Source organism: Corvus hawaiiensis, chromosome 11 (assembly GCF_020740725.1).
Source record: "Corvus hawaiiensis isolate bCorHaw1 chromosome 11, bCorHaw1.pri.cur, whole genome shotgun sequence".
NCBI lineage: Eukaryota > Metazoa > Chordata > Aves > Passeriformes > Corvidae > Corvus > Corvus hawaiiensis.
In genome coordinates, this window is record NC_063223.1 from 9,450,497 (window position 1) to 9,468,561 (window position 18,065).

Sequence of the window (18,065 nt, forward strand, 5' to 3'; positions counted from 1 at the left end):
GTAGAGAGCTTAGCAGGGTGCTGCACAGCTTTTTCCAGATGAGTGCTAGAAACCCTGTTAGTTAACACTTCTGAATTTGTTATGAATATGTGTGTATTAGTACTTTTATTCTGTAATATCTGTCAGCAGCATATTTAGGAAAAAGTCTTGGGTTTGCTTGCATTTTGTTCACACTGTTGCCCTTGCTATGCTGGATACCTGATGTTTGCCTGTTAACTGACTCTTCTTTTCGCTGCTCCTTTTCTCTTAGATTTAACATGCCACATGATGACAATCACAAGTGCAAGGAAGATGGAGGTAAAAATCAACAGCATGTCATGGCACCAACACTGAACTTCTACACCAATCCCTGGATGTGGTCAAAATGCAGTAGGAAGTACATCACTGAATTTCTGGAGTAAGGCCTTGCATATGCATGTGTTGGGCTGTTTTCACATGTGCATGTGTCCCATAGAGTTCTTTGGTTAATTTGGAGTCCTAGTGTGCAGCGTTTGGAGGAAATCAGAGGGATTTGTGTGTGCACACATCCTTTACATAGAGCTGGAATGCACCCCTGCCAGTTCAACCTCATGATAAGCTGGCAAGGACCAGCCTCTCAATGGGGAAGAACAAGTCTTCCCCCATGGATATTGCTTTTAAGGAATGTGTGTTCTCCTCAAACCTGAAGAATGACTTTTCCAAGCCCTGTGGCCCAGATACGGAGCTGTGTTTTAGAAGGCAAATTTGAATCTGCCTTTCTGCTCCACAGGTCAAGATAAAGCCCTGGCACTAATCCATGGTGGGAACACCGTTCCAGGAGCCCACGGTTCAGTTTGATGCACAGCGATTCGCCCATTTTGCTGTGATGCCTTCCCATGTGTTGTGATGTGGAACAGAATGAGAACCATGATGGTGTTCTGGCAAATCCAGGAGCTCAGACCCTTGGGCAGTTCTGTGCCAGTTTGGTCAAATTTAGAAATATATTCTCTGAGAGAAGGCATAAGCAACCAGGTTCAGGAAAAATAAATTTTCCTCAAAGGAAAGTGAAAGAGATAAAAACTATTTATTTAACAAACACACAGGAAAAGGATAATAATGCTAAATAATAAAACCCCTCGCCCTGCTGAGAGAAACCTGGGAAAATTCCAGAGTCCTTCCGTAGATCTCTCTCTCCCCCTCCTTGGAGCTGGGACAGGGTGGTGGGCCCACTTCCACGGCCAAGGCCTTGGTGGAAGGTCCTCCCAATGTATTCTGATGTTGAAATGGTCCAGCAGAGAGAAAAGGGGAAAGAAACGAAGTCCCAGGAAAACAAAAGTTCAACTCCCCAAAGGAAAAAAAAAAAGCTGAGGAAAAAAACTGCCGAAAGCTGGCTGGAGAGAAAAGCAAGCCGGGTGCTTCCCTTCCCTCTCGCTCTCCTGCCGCAGCTGAAAAAAAGTCTCTATCTCTGTGTGACCTTGAACAAGCTGCAAACTGCTTTGAAAAAGTTTTGCTCAGTTTTTCCTTCCCCCTCTCAGGCTCAGTTTAAAAGCATTGAAAGGGTCAAAAATTAATTTCTGGGCATAGGGCAATGGTAGAGGATACACATCATAAAGTCACCCCAAGACACTAATCAATTATTTTTCTTTCTGAATTCTTTATAAAAATGTACCAGCACTTGCTCAGCAACTAAATGCACACTCAGAAATGTTTTTGCCAGGGTAGCTGACTGTGCTGTGGTGGATGGTTGTTGTCACAGTACAAGGGTGGTGGTGGTGGATGGGTAACACATCCTCCTGTGCGTGAGTTTGCAGTAGCTCTTGTAGTGCTTGTTAAATGTGGCAAATGTGGTGTACAACTGCCCAAAGGCTAATTCAGGCAAACACAAGTGGTTTCTGATCTCATCGCCTCCTGTTTAACACCATTGTTCTGATTTGTGTTGTAGCACTGGTTATGGGGAGTGTTTGCTTGATGAACCTTCATCAAGAACTTACACATTGCCTCAGCAGCTCCCAGGGCTGATTTATGACGTCAACAAACAATGTGAGTTAATTTTTGGACCCGGATCCCAAGTGTGCCCCTATATGGTAAGTGAAATTTCACACCTTATTTTTCCTGGTTTTGCCAGAGCAAAATAAGGTCTCCTGGGTTTGGATGAATGGCAGACCCACAATCCATCAACTTACTGTCAAGCTTGTGAGTTAATGATACATCCTAGGGGGATAATTTCATAAAGGATTGTCTGTCTGGTAAGGCATATGGCACTTATTTAATGTTTCGATCTCTGCAATCACTTAAGCAGATGCAGTGTCGACGACTTTGGTGTATCAACGTCGATGGTGCTCACAAGGGATGTCGAACCCAACACACACCTTGGGCTGATGGGACAGAATGTGAGCCTGGAAAGGTCTGTAATACCTGGTGGTTTGAGCCTTCGTGGCTCTATTTCCTTGGGTTCAGGCTGAGGATATCAGTCAAAATCATCCTACCCTAATGCCAGTTGTGTGGGGCATGGCTCTGACTGCAGTGGTGGAAGCCCAAAGCAGCTCGATGTGTTTCAAGCCCGGTGGTGCCTGGGCCATCTCTAGCCCAGATAACGTGATTGAAGTTGGCTGCTTAGCATAACATTGTTTAAATTCCTTCTGGAGTGCTTATCTTTTTAAATTCATGCCCTTGAGTGAACTTTTGAGCAAAACTTCTGCAAAGCTTCCCTAAGCTTTTGTTAGAAATCGCCTATGTGATGTGAGCAATTAGTAATTCTGTGTAACGTAAACTTGTCAGCTGGCTTTTCATCTTGACAACTTCAGAGTAAAATATAGAATTGGTTGACATTTTCTGTATGGAACATTTTTGGCAGTAATTCATAGAAACTTTCAATTTCCACATGCAATGTTAATTTCCAGCTAGCATTGTGGTTTCTAGGATAAGTGTTTAATTTTTAGTTGTTCGTATCTGCAGAAAAATAGTTGAGAGGATTTTTCTTTTATTGAGATACTGAAGCTTTTGAATAAAAATGCTAACTGGTTCTTACCATTTGTGTCTGAACAAAAGTATTGTCCATCTGTGTCTAGTAAAAATAGTGTGATGTTATTCTACATGGTATAGCTTAAAATTTTGCTTTTCCAGCTCTTAAGAGCAATATTATTACTATTATTATATAATTAGTATTAATAATAATAATAATAATAATGGGATTTTTTTGGAAGAGTCAAAGCTTTAAATCATATTCTCTCAAATGTATTTTTAAAAAAATTCTGGATGCTCTTTTAAATATAGTTTTCCATACAGGCTGTGGAACTCTTTGGTAATTTATCTTTTGTTCCATGTGTCTGAAAACTCGATTGTTCAATGATGCTTGACTGATTTCCTTCAGGACAATGAGCATCATGTATCAATTTGCCTTCCTTTCTTAGGGAAAAGTGCAGTTGCAGATTTGTTTTTATGGTTGAGAATGTGCATTAGAGATATGGTTGGAATGTCTATTTAATGTTTTTGTGTAAAATCCCCGTTTTGATACATACACTAAAGTGTAGGTATCTGTGGAGTCCCTGACTTGAGACCTTGTGCCCTCAGCTTCTCTGTTGGTGAGCTTGGGATCTGCTCACTGCTGAAAGATCAGCAATAACCTTGAAATTTTCTTGGAATTCCAAAAATCTGGGCTGCAACAAACCTGCACTTACCTTTGGGTATGACCAGAGTGATGTGCAAAGAGCAGCAGCTGAGTAGATCAGCACCCCTTCAGAGCTGCCTCGTGTCATGCAGTGTCCAGCTGCATGGCTGTTAATAAAGACCATGTGAGCAAAAAACATTTCAGGCCACAAATTTAGACAATTTGACAAGTTTAGACAAATTAGACAAGTGTGATCTCAACTTCTCAGCTGAGTGCAGATGGGCTCTTGAGAAAAGCTAATGCAGCCCACTCATGTTCAGGCATTTAAATGTGTTCTCACAAAAGGGCTTTACAGAGTAATTTTCTGTCTGTGTGTTCGTCTAACTCAAGCTTAAAGTTTGGATCATCATAAACTCTGTCCTGCTTAGTATTTACTTGGGCTTGTAAAGTGCTGAGGTGCGAGTCTGAAGTGCTTTCCCTTGGAATAAATTGCTATTTTGGTACTCTGCTGTGGCCAGGAGCTCTGTCAAACTGCTACTTGCTGACTAATGGCTCGAGTCTGCATGTTTAAAGCCTGTGCTGTATGGGTTGGCAGATGGAGAAAATACCATACCATTTTTTTATGGAGATATCTTTGGAAATAAGAGAGCCTGAATAGCTAAAAAAAGAGATCTAGCTAAAACTACTGGATGTAGATTTAACTGGGCTCTACATTTACTCTTAAATCAAGGGCATTAAAACAACATGGGAGTATTAACTTATGCATATTTTGCATGTGAGGACCCTGAATCTGATAGTGCTAAATCAAACCATAAGCCCAGCCCAGAGTCTGGCTTTGCTGGGTGGTGGTTTTATCGTGTTCCACAGAACCAGCTCGTTGTTGGGTGGAGATAAATCTCTGAAAGAAAATAAAGAGGACTGTAAATTTGGGCCGCTCTCCCTTGTGGTTTTCAGGGCTGTTTAAAGAATGGTAACAGAAGAGTAGCTGAATAGTAATGATTTGTGTCTGCTGCCCTGTGGCAGCAGGTAGTGTATCTCTTATGCACGCATGGAGCTGCACACCCCATTCTGTCCCCTGCTACTCCATTCAGCCAGCCAGCCCAAGGATGGGAACTGGATTTGGTGAATTATCTGGAACTCCAGTGGCAAGACAAAGGAAAGGAAATTCTGCTGTAATATCTTCCATCCCTGCCAGTGCTCTCCAGCTCCACTGTGTGTCTAAGATACTCTGAATTTGCTCCAGACAACCCCCCTTTTATTCTCTTCATTCTGTGAGCTGTAAGGTTATAGGAAAGAGGACCTGGCAAGCTTTTTAGTTTTTCTTGCTGTATCTCAACATAGAAATTATTTTTAAAATACGAAAGGCACAAAGGTTGCATAGCCAGACTGTTCGCAGTGTGGTTCCAGGAAACACCATTTCGTTTTCATAAGGTAATCTTGCAATTTATTTAAAACAGCTGCTCTTTTCCCCCGCTTTGCTTTACCATCAACTCCAAACCCTAAATTTTTAATAAAATCAATGGATGTAGATGACTTCCTGGTTAATACTCAACCATAGGATAGGAGACATATAGGTCATGTCACGGTCTGTTAGCTGTGTTCATTCACTAGTTAGCTATTCAGTCATCTTCCCTGGGTCAGTGGTGCCAAGCATGTCTCTAGTTAGATATTTAGCTGTGAGCATCAACATTGCTGCAAGAAGTTCTCCACTGGGACAGCACTGTTGGATTGGTGTCATGTATTTTTGTTATTTAATGATAGCTGTCAGACCTCTTTGGACCTGTATAGGGACCCCAACCTTCAGGTTTTCAACCTCTAAATGCCAGGAGGAGTTGTACTTCATAAGTGTTCATCCTGCAGCAAAGAAACAGGCATTTCAGCTGATTTTATTGCTGTCCTTTACTGTAGCAGATGGGTTGTAGTCAATTTCATCTGGGGAATCAGATCTTCGGATGAAAGCAAATCTCGGGCATGTTGCATCCTAGAGACCATGCTTGTCTCTGAGCAAACACCACACGCAGAACTCAAATTATGAGTTCTTCAGCTGTCCTGCAAACCATGTCCATGGGTAAATGCACCTGAGATCAGCTTTCTTCATCAGCAAAGCAATGTGACAAGTCAGCCTTCATGGGCAAAAGGTGTCTGTGTGCTGCAGAGCTGGTGTCCTGTGGGATGCACAGCCCCATGACAGCTTGATTCTGCTCTGTTTTCCTAGATAGCTTTATCCAATGTGGTTCATAAGGGTGTCTAAAAAAGCGGGATGAGCTTGTGGTGTGTCTTGACACAACGTTGTGCTATTAGTGAAAGGGGTGGAAAAACATGATGCATCAGCGAATTTGACCCTGTTTCCATAAAGATCATCAGATCTGAACAGCACCTGGTGCACAGAAATACTGCAAGGGAATATTTTAGTGATGCTCTCTACCTATAATCTGTAGTCTGTAGCCTCTTGAAATCTGTGAGCAATCAGCAATGTTTGGGCTTCCCATAATTACAAAGATTTAGGCATCTGCATATCTCTGGGTTTAAATCAACTGTAGCAAGCACTGTTCACTGAGAGGGGACATCTTTTCATCCACTCTGGTGAGGCCAGAAGGTGACTCTTCTCTAGAGCTCACTTCTGCAGAAGTCTGTTTAGTACATCTGGTAAACATACCCCAAAGAACACAATTTATACCATGAAAATGGGGATGGGGGGCTTGCCAAAATAACTTAATCTGGTTTTCCAAACAAAAGAAAGCAAGAGTCATAGCTGGAAAATGGAAGTGTAGACCAGGTCTTGGCAAGTCCCATGTTATGTCTGAGTGTAAAAAAAAAAACACTTTGGGTTGAGGAATTCATTTTTCTATTTTATTTGCCTTTTGGATTTGGAAGTTTGCTGCTGGGTAGCTGTGGGGAGGTTTGAGTTTTCCCTGGTGTTTCTCCTCATTGCCTGTCTCCTCCCCTGGCACGGCACAGTTTCTGCAGCTCTCCAGGAAATCAGATAAAGCAGCTTTTTGAAAAGCCAGTGCTGTGAGCTTTGCTGTGCTGCTCAGCACCAGTAAGTAGGGAATATTCAGTGATTGCTATTCTCCTCAGTCTTCATCCCATAAATCATTCCACGAACTCAGCACCTTGCCTTCACTTTGTCATTTAAGGGTACAGAGAAAGAAAAATATGGGGGTGACAGGCAAAATATAAAGTAGTTCAGTTTTATTTGATTGCAAAATCATCGTGTGTGGCTGAGAAATAAGTGAGGCTGAGTCTTGTTGCCCAGGCTTGTCACTGTTAGTCGCTCATAATGCAAAGCAACACAGTCCCACCTTTGCCATGTCTCTCCTTCATACACAGCACTGCAGGTTTGGGATGTGCGTGCCCAAGGAGCGAGAGGCGCCGGTGACAGACGGAGCATGGGGCACCTGGAGCCCCTTTGGGGCCTGCTCGAGGACCTGTGGTGGCGGCATAAAGACAGCGATTCGAGAATGCAACAGGCCTGAGTGAGTGCACAGAGGGGAAGTGCCAGAGGGTGGGATGGGGAAAAGCAGTTTGGGTTGCCCAGATGGGCTGAAGTCAACTTTGGCTGTCCCCAGTCCTTGTGGGCGCCAAGGACAGATGGCTCTGCCTTGGGGATGGGTGGCTTTGCCTGGCACGGGTGAGGCAGGATCCAGTCATTGATTTGTGGGCAAAGTGGTCTAAAAAGGGATCCATTCACCAACGAGGGAAGGAAAAGGGTGGTACTTGCATGGGTTTATTACCTTCTGTTTTCTTGTGGAAGCACAGCTGGGGTCCCACTTCCAGAGGTGTTTTTCTTCCTCCAAAGTTGTGATTCAGAAAGAAGGGAGAAAGGAAGGAGTCTTCCTTTTTCACCATTTTACCCCTGCTTTGGTTGCTTTTGCAGCTGTTCCTACAGGCCTTTATAATAAAGTTTTTTGCCATTTTATTCCTGCTTCGTCTGGTTTTGCAGCTTTTGGCTGCTTTTGCTGCTGATCCTTTATACAGTTACATTTCAGCTGGTGCAGACTAGCCAAACCTCAGCAGAAATCTGTGCCCCATTAAAAAGTGGGTCTCAAAAATGTTTGCTGTCAGCCTGGAATGTAAAATCCTGCACCCTTTGAAATGGCAGGGAATTTTGCTGTGGGCTTCAAGAAGACAAATATGTAGCTGGTATGATAGTAATAGCTTGAGCAACCGGTATGAAAGCAGCCTATTTACCTAAATTGTGAATTGTGCTGCTTTCTGTTTAACTGCCTTCTTGCAGAAGGAGTGGGCCGGAGGCTTTCTGGGCTTTTATTTGTGACTGAGATACAGAGAGGAGAGGGGTCTATGGGGCTGGTTGCACTGAGGGGTCTTAAAAAGATTCCTGTTTCTCATCATTGGTGTTGGATGGTTTATTGCCAAGGAAATTGCCACTCGGGATGTGCCAGTGATAGTTTTGTCACTGCTAATGGGAGAAAGGAGAGCTTATACCTATGGCACTGGTGGTATAGTAACAGGAGAGGCTGCTCAGCACAGCTGGAAAAGTGTCAAAAGTTGAGGCTGAGAGAGAAGGACATCAGCACGTTAATTAAAACGATGCTAAGAAAAACACAAGTGCAAAGAGCTCTCATCTGGCTGTGCTGAGACAGCACACTCCGTATGGTCTTCAGTAGCCATGGAAAGACAAAAACAAAGCATGTTTCCAGCTCTGCTGCTGAAACTTTGGATGCTGTCAGCGAGATATATTCCTGTCTTCTGAGAGGCATCTGTTTGGACTGATAGTTTTTTGTGATAGAAAATCTCCTTTATCCTAAAGGCTAGCCAAGGGATTTGAAATTCCATCTTCCCTGATAGCTTGTGGTTTGTATCCTGGTGCTTCAGAAGGTGTATTGCTGTGGCTGGGATTTGCAAAAGCTCCTAAACACACTTGGCACCAAGCGGCCCAAGAAATCCTTATGATTGATAGTGGTTATTTTCCAGGCCCCCTTTCCTGAACTTTGTGCTGACACTGGCCTCTCTTCTCCAGCCCCTCATGAGGTCTCCATGAGGAGTCATCTGTCCTGGCACCATCCACAGAACTTTACACTGATTGTTGGTTTGTGCCTGTGATTTGACACCACAGTGTGAGCTCCCACCACCTGTGTCCCCGTTATCATGGGGCTGCTGAGATGATGAAAATAGATGAGACCCCACTGGATGCTCTCTTGCCTTTCCCCCTTCTCAAAGTACTTCAAAAATAGACAGTTTCTCCTCTGTTGTAGAAGGCAGAAAACTCAACCCAGATACCTCAAGTAAGGTCTGAAATAATTCTCAGTAAATCTTTTCTAGTCAAAGATGGTTTAGCTTTTTAAAGTTTTTTCTGTGCATGAGGATCTGGGGTGGGATCTTGCATCCAGTAAAAATTGTGTTAAATCTGGCATTGAAAATTACATCCATTCCCTCCATGGTACAGAAGGTAAGGCTGCAACTCCTGCCTCTCTTTGTAGAGTGCTCTGACACCTACATGGATGAGTATCCTGTAGGGATGCAGGAAGAGCTGTAAGCCTCTGAAATGCCAGCATGTTTTGACATACCCTGAAGGAATGTATTTGCTAACCAGACCAGACCCTTCCCACTGAGATTGCCCACATGGGAATTTGAGCTTGACTGGTGGAAAAAGCCTATGGCTGCAGTGCATGATCAGAGGGTCTGTGGTGCAAGCCGTGGTTTTCAAAGAAAGACATGTTGCAGAATTACGGGAAAGGGCATATTTGATAAGATGTCAATACCAGAAGCCTTGTTTTCAGGAATGGCTTTTTGGATGGGGGAGTGTTATCTCTGGATGCGAGTCAGATCACGTTTGCATTTTAGTCCATCACAGAAATATCCACCTGTGCTGAAAACTGTCTGAGCCTGACATGTAAACACATGTATAGGTTAGTGTGCTAGCCACCAACCAATTCCCAATCCTCGGGCTTCCTGGAATGCAGGGAAGGCTATCTCAAACTGATCTGTGTACGCTGGAACTTCACAGATTTTTCTGCTCTCACACATGAGCACAGGTACATGGGCAAATGTGCAGATGAACATGTGTACGTTGCAGTTAATTCTCCTGGGGCTTTTCATTGTGATAATCTGAGTGTTCCCAGGCAGAGCTGCTGCCCATGGGGCTCAGCAGGTGCAAAGCACCCCCAGAACATCACTTCTTGGCAGGGTGTCTGTACCTGGTGCTCTTGGACTGCTGGGAGCTGGGTGCTGTCTCAAAATCTGCAAGTGAAAATGCTCAAGGTGATGGATTATGCATAGTTTATTTCAGACCTGTTGGGGTGGTAATGGGGATGAGACCGCATCATTTCCTGGGCCTGAGAGTTTCTAGGCTGCTGGGAGGAGTGCAGTGGTTCTGGGGTGTGTGCAGGAGCTTGTAAGGGGAATGATACTGGATTGAAAGTGGGTCCACGCTGGCTGTTAATTCAGAGAGAGAAAGGAAGTGGAAACAAAACAAGAAGATTTCTATGCATGTGCTGCTTTCCCTTCTGTCTCTGTGGTACATTGTTGATGATCCATAAAAATATTACACAGAGTGAAGTATGCTGTATTTATTCATGACACTGAAAATCAATGTTATGAGGGTGACTTATTTTTCAGAGTCAGCTTTTTCTGTCCCTCAGATTCTGTGAAAAGCAATGCTGCTTAAAAACACTCTGTACTAGTTTGAAAGCAAACCAGTGAGAGATTCCAAGTCAGAACTACAATTTAATAGGAAAATTCAAATAAATGCAGTAGTACAGAAACACTGACAGAGTCAGAATACAACCTGACAGCCTGTCAGGCAGGGTGGTGGTAGCAGTCCAATTAAATAGTGGCTACCGTCCTTGTTGGAGTGACAGATGTGGTGCTGGCAAAGCGGTGATCCTGTAGAAGGGTCTGGTCCTTCTCCAGTGGTGGTTGTCAAGCTCGTATCCTCTGGGAATCCAGTGGTAGATGCTCCCGTGGTGTTCCAGGCCTCAGATTATAGCCAGGTAGGAATGCTTGGTTCCTCCCCCTGGGCGGAGCATTTCACAATGGGATGATGTAATTTTATGGGTCATGCAGTGAGACCTTGATGGCCCATTAACCCCCGGAGGGAGTCAGGAGGGAGGAAACATGATCAGGAGCACTTCGCCACCTGTTTTTAGCGGCTTATGAAGATGGTAATAGAATACATAGTTTTGGTTACATCTTACATTGTAACCTAAGACACACTCTGAAACCATCCGGGGAGTTTGGAGCTGCTTTTAAATGTCAGAAGTGTGAGTGTGTTTCGGCCCCCAGCACTGTCTGCACGGAGATTTACTGCCAGGATTACCAAATTGACAGTTTGCAACAAGATGGCAAGCTGTAGCATCCTTTAGTTTGTGGTGTATCCATGTGTTAGTGTTATCTCAATCTCAGGGGTCATGTCTAGAGAAGAGAAAACTAGATAATTGCTTGGGACTTTGGATTTTATCAGACACACCTTAAAAAAAAAAAAGAGGCTCCTGCATGTTCTCCTTATCTAAATAGTTAAGAGTTTCATTTTAGTTAAATTGATTTATATTGGAAGCAATGTGGTTACCGTAAAAATGTTGTAATTGCAATTTTTTTTTTTAAAGAAATACCCTCTTAAAGGTTTGTATACCTCAGAGGCTTTGTCAAACTGCAACAGTCCTGCAGAGGTACAAATGCTTTTGAAGTGAAAATGATGAATCCTGTTAACTCCTCCATGAAAGACTCACCCAGGTCTGGAGTGTGCTGCTGCCATGATTAAGAAGTGTGCTGTGTAGTGAGACGGTTGAGATGTCCCTTTGTAGCTAGAGGTAGCTCATGTGCAGGCATGGGATGGGCTCTGGTATTGGGAAACCCCCAGCAATTGCCATTGTGCCTGCAAGGCAAGGAGGAGTTTGGGCTATGTCTAAAGGGGCTGCTGTGCTGATAGCCTTAGAGCTGTCCCAAGTGTAATCAAGTAAGTTATTTGAAGTTGTTTGTCACAACAAGGTGAACAACAGACTAAATCGGTAAAAACCAGATTTAGACTTATTCTGCCACTAGGAAGTGGTGTAAAATCTTCAATGGGCACTGTGCAGTTGCTTGGGCTTTTTATCACTGGTACTTGCTTAATTGCAAACACCAAAAACATTTGTAAGTGACAGGAATTTCATTTCTAGATGGCATGTGAGAACTGCCCTCAGAGCAGGTAGAGCTGGTGTTAGTAGCTATTGCTCAGGCTGTTCATACTCCGTGGCATTTAGGATAGGACTAGAGGGGTCCGCACCACAGCAGTGAGGATCTCAGTGACTGGAGGATGCTGGCAGGAAAAATCCCATGTGTGTAACTAGTGGTGCTACAGCGTCTCACCTGCAGCTGCTCAAGGAGGCAACTCCTTCTGCCAGACCTGTGAGCATCCCTAGTGGTGCTGATGGGGTGGTGGGGAGTCTGCCTGCCTTTTCCTGCTTTGCAGGCAATCTTTTGGCAAGGGCGAGCTGTTCTATGCTTCTGTCTCTCCATTTGTTTCACAGGAACTCTGCTACTTGAGTCACAATGAGTTCTTGAGCGTAAGAGTGAAGAATTGTTATTTGTGGGAGAAAAGGCACTGCTGGGCTTCCTGGGTGGTGGAGGTGCAGAGATGCCAAAAAAGTTCTGTTCAGCTGCAGGAACTTGTTGACTCACAGTGTGTAGAGACCATTGTGCATGTGCAGAGGGGTGCTGTCCCTTCTGTTAGAGGTGTTGGCTGCATGCAACGTGGAGATCTCACGGTGAGCATCTCTGTTCTGAGGGCAGGGGTGGTTCCCATTTATCACTCATTCATCTGCGTCTTGAAGGGTCTTCAAGTGTTCAAACCTTTGTGTGTTCCTTCCCAACCAGGCTCCAAGGGAAGGAGCATTCTGCCAGCATCCCTGGGGCACTCATGAGTGCCTGGTCCCCAGGCAAGACAGAGCTGATCCTGAAGAACAGTCCTGGAAGGCAGGAGTTGTGGGTGCCAGGATGTTGGAGCCTGGCACGTAACTCTTCTGATTGCACTGCTCTTCTGATTGCACTGCTAGTGCAGTCACTCATTTTACAGGGGGTGGGTAGAAGATGTAGGTTTGGTGGTTATTTTGATGTGCAGCTCATTCTTGCACCACTGCTGGCATTTGGAGAGGCTCTTTCAATCCTCACAGTGATGTTCTCTGGCAAAGGCTCCATCTACATGTGAGAAAAATAGTTTTATGACTACAGCCCTGAATCTGTGAGTCAGGAAATTTAAAACGATAGCTTCTCCTAGGCTTATCCACTTTTTATGTGGCTTGGGTGGGATCTCTCTCCCCACTTTAAACCAGTGTCATCCTGCTATAAAATGGGGGTAAGTTATTTATTGGCTGTCTTTGGTGCTTTCTGGAATATGTGGAAGTTATTTCAAAGTGCTCAGCATTAACATTTCTAACATTTGGGGCTAGAAATCCTGAAGGACTAAGTGCTGCCTCTGCAGGGAAGGAAGCCTTTTCTCCTGTGATGTTTAGTTATTTGCAACCCACTAAATCAAAGGCAAATTTTCAGCCACAAAATCCATAGGACTGATGGGGTTGTAAGGAGACAAGGGCCTGAGTGGGATCCCTCAGGTGAAAATAAATCCTCAGGTGGGGAAGAAGATGTTGCTCTTCCTCTCTGGCTTCTCTCACTGCCATGGCATCCATCAGAAAGCACATATTCTCTTTTTCATCCCTTTTTATTGCATATGTGATCTTTTTTGTTAGACACCGGCATAACATTTCCTGCTTGTCAGCCTGGGATACTAGTTAAAGATACGCACAAAGACAGAACCCACAAAATGCTGTTGCAAATCCTGACTGTACTGAACAGGTTGCAGAATTGCAATTCCACCTCATTGCCAGCCTGGTGTTGTCTCTGCAGACCCAAAAACGGTGGGAAATACTGCGTGGGTCGTCGCATGAAGTTTAAATCCTGCAACACAGAACCATGCTCAAAGCTGAAGAAGGATTTCCGGGATGAGCAGTGTGCCGACTTTGATGGGAAACACTTCAACATCAATGGGCTTCCCACAAATGTGCGCTGGGTTCCCAAATACAGCGGCAGTAAGTGGCTGGGGGGGATGTAGGTCCTGCCTCCTGCATTGCTGCTTTGGGATGACAGTGTTCAGATAGCGTGCTTCTGGTTTCTCTCGCCACAGTCCTGATGAAGGATCGGTGCAAGCTGTTCTGCCGGGTGGCAGGGAACACGGCCTATTACCAGCTGCGGGACCGGGTCATCGACGGGACGCCCTGCGGCCCCGACACCAATGACATCTGCGTGCAGGGCCTCTGCCGGGTAATCATTTTCCTTCCTCTTCACCAAAGGGGGATGGCAGTTTTGTAGGGCAGGCTGGCACTTCTGCACCATGATCCAGGCAGTTGTTGGCATGTCCTCTTCGCTCAGGGGCTGCCAGCAGCATCTGCAGACTCCGTAAGCCCTAAATGGTCTGACATTTGTGCCAACCTCCAGATTTGCCAAAGAGCCACACATGGAATCATAGGATCATTTAGGTTGGAAAAGACCTTTGAGATCAAGTCCAGCCATTAACCCAGCACTGCCAAGTCCACCACTAAACCATGTCCCCAAGTGCCATATCCACATGTCCTTTAATACCACCGGGGAGGGTGACTCCCACCACTGCCCTGAGCAGCCTGTTCCAGTGTTTGACAACCCTTTTGGTGAAGAATTATTTCCTAATATCAAACCTAAACCTCCCCTGTTGAACATAAGGCTGTTTTCTCTTGTCCTATTGCTTGTTACCTGTGAAGAGCCTGACCCCCACCTGGCTACAACTTCCTTTGAGGTAGTTGTAGAGAGTGAGAAAGTCTCCCCTGAGCCTTCTTTTCTTCAGGCTGAGCTCCCCAGCCCCCTCAGCCACTCCTCATCAGACTTACTCTAGACCATTCACCAGCTCTTCTTGGGACACACTCAAGTGAAAGATGTTTGCACATCTGCCCTAAGTTATTGAGGGGTGTGGAGGTCTCAGCCTAAATCCCAGTGTTGCTTCCTTCTGTGCTTTGCCCCAGTTCTTCCTGATCAGACTCCAGATTTCTGTTCACAATCATTCTTCGCACTTTTCTCTATGGGAACAATTGATGCAAGAATTTTTCTCTACTGAAGGCATTGCCTAGTGCAAACAGCCATTTTGATTCTTGCTTTGTTAAAAAGCCTTTTGTTGTAAAACCTTGTGGGATGCCCACACTGTAAGTCAGTGGAAAAATGTGGGTAAGCAAACCGCTTTATCTCACGGCAGCCTTTTGCATAAACAGCTTTTGTGTGCCTTAATTAGGAGATTTGTCAATGCTGTTCTAGTCTGTATTTGCTCAATCTATTTTTTTCAATTTTTCTCTTAAAGCAAGCTGGATGTGATCATGTGCTGAATTCAAAAGCAAGAAGAGATAAATGTGGTGTTTGTGGTGGGGATAATTCTTCATGCAAAACTGTTGCAGGCACATTTAACACGGTGCATTATGGTAAGAATCTGTTGCTAAAAACTTCATAGTGAAAAATGTGGGTCTGTAAAAGCCATTACAACACTTAATCTACAAAAACACTGATGTAAACCACAAAATCCTTCTAGCTATAGTATATTCCATTTTATAACTATGCTATCCCTAGCTGAAACGTATCAGCTTGTGTAATGTGAGGTAACTTTGCTCATTTCCCTTCCCCTGTACAAAGCAAATGAAATGCCTGTGTAATAGCCTTGACTTTCTGTTAAATCTTTCCTAGGTTATAACATTGTGGTTCGCATCCCAGCTGGTGCCACTAATATTGATGTGCGTCAGCACAGTTACTCAGGGAAACCAGAGGATGACAACTACCTGGGTGAGTTGTACTCCTTATTTCACTCCAGAAATCTGCTAGGTTGCCTGGTTGTGGTGATATATCTACTGGCAGCTCTCTGCTAGGGAGGATGAAGAATTCATTTAAGGGAGATGTTTTCTTGGTGGGAATTTTTATATGTCTGCCAAACATCCAGCCTTATCTTCTTCCTTTTATTTTTGTTCATGCTGTCCTAGATGCAACATTTGGGAACTTCACCAATTATAAGAAATATTCCCTTAGGGTTTGTCTAGGGCTGTGAAGGACTGTTGAGCCTGGGTGGGAACTGAGGGATAAAGCTGGGAACCAAACAGGATTCTGAGTTCTGCTGGAGTCTCCTCACTGCAACTGCTGTCACCATGCTTTGGCTGGTGCCATGTCCTGAAAGATGTTTGTGCAAACACATACAAAGAGAAATTGTCTTCTATTCTTCTGAGAATAATAATTCTGATTTCACTTAGACTGAGGCCTGATAGTGACACGTAACTGTAAAGAAATAGCCTGCACCAAAGTTGTTGGTTTGATTTAAACCTAACAGTAACTTGGCCTTTGGCTGAGGGACTTTCATAGTCACTGTTTTCTCTAACCTGTGGCTGTGTCTTCAGAGGCAGATGAAAATGCTTCTGTTAGACCACTCTGCTACATGCACATATATGTTGTTAGCATGGCCATGAGTGTCTTTTCCATCATGATCACTAACTCACCCCATGGATAGTTCTGTTTGTGTTCAATAGCAGAGATAATACAAATGAACATCACGACTGATGTTACACCTGCTAGTTGAAGGCTGATCTTGCCATTAAGTCCTGTTTGGGGTCTCTCAGAGTCTCTGGTCCTCCTCTTCTGCACACCCTGTGCCTTGCACTACCAGTTGTGTTGCAGTAGCACAGGGTCCTGTATTTACGTCTCTCAACAGGGCACTTCATTTTGTTTTATCTCACCAAATTCCTGTAACTGGGTATGTTAAAAAGAGGAGTTGGCTGATGGCCCCTAGCCCATCAAAGGTAAAGGGAGTCACTTGAGAAACAATACCAGAGTCTACCATGCACCAAAGGGAGGCAATGCTGACAGCCTTGGCTGTCTGAAATGCCATCCATGTGGCTGGACTCTTCATTGAGGCAAAAAGATGAGGTGGTGCAGCATGAATGCACATCAGCACCAAAAAAACCTTACTGAGGTCTCAGAGTTCTCTGTCTTGGAGGAGGGAGGCAAGTTTTATTATTCCTCTTTCCTGGAAAAAACAATCCTCGCTATGCTGTGCCTACTCAAACTGGTTCACCCCAGAAGGAGCCCCAAACTTCTCAGCTCTTCTTGGAGGGCCTTTAATCTTCTTGGGAAACAATGAAGTCAAATCTTCTTTAACGTTGCTTTAATATTGCTGGGAAAGCATCTCTTCACGTTAGGCCTGACTAGAAGCAAATGAGAAGTATGCATGTGTCCACTTATTTTGCAGCTCTCTGAGTGTGAAATCTTGGGCCCTCAGTTACTGTGAACCCTGTAGTTGCTTAACAATTTAGGAGGGATTTGATGTCATCATCAAGTCCAAGATGTACCTGCTGTTACAGGAGATACAGTAAAAGAGAAGGAATCCTTTAATGAGTTTTACTACTGCCTAATAACATTAAAGCTTCCAAAGTGTGGCACTTGTTAGAGTGTAGCCTCTGCTTTGTGAGGTTTTCTCCATCTACGTCTGTTTGCTACTGAGCAGTGTTTTGCTTCATTATCGCTCCTCATTTGATGGAAAAACCTTCCCTTTGGTGTTTTGGTGTCTAGATTTTTGAGTACAGGGGCTTTTTAGTAGCAGAGCTGTGATGGGTGAAATGGTGGGGAAACTAACTTAGGAAATTAGCTACATAATCGCATTAGTGTGAAGTTGTGCAGCAGACTGCTGTTTTCAGGAAACTGTTCCTTTTATAAAGCATTTAGGCTTTAAGCCTCCAGTACTCTCACATAGCTTAAGATTTGGAATAATAAAATGTACGGGGGGAGGAGGGAGAGGAAAAGAAAGGGAGAGATACTGACCAAACTCCCTGTAATTATATACTAGAAAATCATGTTTAGGTAATTAGGGTGTGTGCATTTACCCTAAGAACACACCTGGAAGCACCAGGGAAGCCACCCTATCCACACAGCTAATGGAAAGGTTTGGGCAGGATTATTTCTGTGGTATGTGTGGGGATACAGCCTATGCGTGCTCCTTGCAGCAGCCAGCCCAGAATGCCTTTTAGATATCTCTGCATTGGCTTATGGATGAACTGTTTAGCAACAACTTCAGGCATTCAGCCTTCATTTTTAAGAGGCTTTCCAGTGGAAAAAGGAGAAGGCACAATGTCTGCAAGAGCTCTGCTGTTGTCTTTACATCTTTTCTGTTTGAGAGTGCCAGTGGGCTTTTCCCCCCACCCCCAAGGGAAAGGAGCACTGAGACCGCATGACCCACATTGTTATGTACGTATGAGTTAATTCTGCCTCTTTAGTTCTTGTTTTTTGCACCTATGCAGCCTTATCTAACAGTCAAGGAGACTTTATATTAAATGGAGACTTTGTCGTCAGTATGTTTAAAAGGGAAATCAAAGTTGGGAATGCTGTGATCGAATACAGTGGCTCCGATAATACTATTGAAAGAATTAATTCTACAGATCGGATTGAGCAAGAAATAACGCTGCAGGTGAAGTATATGTTGTGTGTATGGACAAGTCTGCCCGGCATTGTTGGACTG

At 44.2% G+C, this 18,065-nt stretch overlaps 1 protein-coding gene across 10 annotated transcripts in view; it reads left to right on the plus strand.

The window, feature by feature from the left end:
- The window catches only part of ADAMTS9 (ADAM metallopeptidase with thrombospondin type 1 motif 9), an 81,851-nt gene that overhangs the window by 18,984 nt on the left and 44,802 nt on the right, over positions 1 to 18,065 (plus strand). For 8 of the 10 annotated variants that reach the window (XR_007206193.1, XR_007206192.1, XM_048316168.1 and 5 more), the window contains exons 9-17: positions 251 to 397; positions 1,901 to 2,042; positions 2,255 to 2,362; positions 6,896 to 7,041; positions 13,406 to 13,587; positions 13,683 to 13,819; positions 14,880 to 14,997; positions 15,257 to 15,352; positions 17,848 to 18,014. Coding sequence is in view for 8 of the 10 variants with exons in the window: in XM_048316168.1 (XP_048172125.1) it covers positions 251 to 397; positions 1,901 to 2,042; positions 2,255 to 2,362; positions 6,896 to 7,041; positions 13,406 to 13,587; positions 13,683 to 13,819; positions 14,880 to 14,997; positions 15,257 to 15,352; positions 17,848 to 18,014 (1,243 nt within the window). In the remaining 2 variants the exon portion in view is untranslated. The remainder of the gene's footprint in view (positions 1 to 250; positions 398 to 1,900; positions 2,043 to 2,254; positions 2,363 to 6,895; positions 7,042 to 13,405; positions 13,588 to 13,682; positions 13,820 to 14,879; positions 14,998 to 15,256; positions 15,353 to 17,847; positions 18,015 to 18,065) is intronic. The other 2 variants (XM_048316169.1, XM_048316171.1) reach the window with 1 other exon arrangement.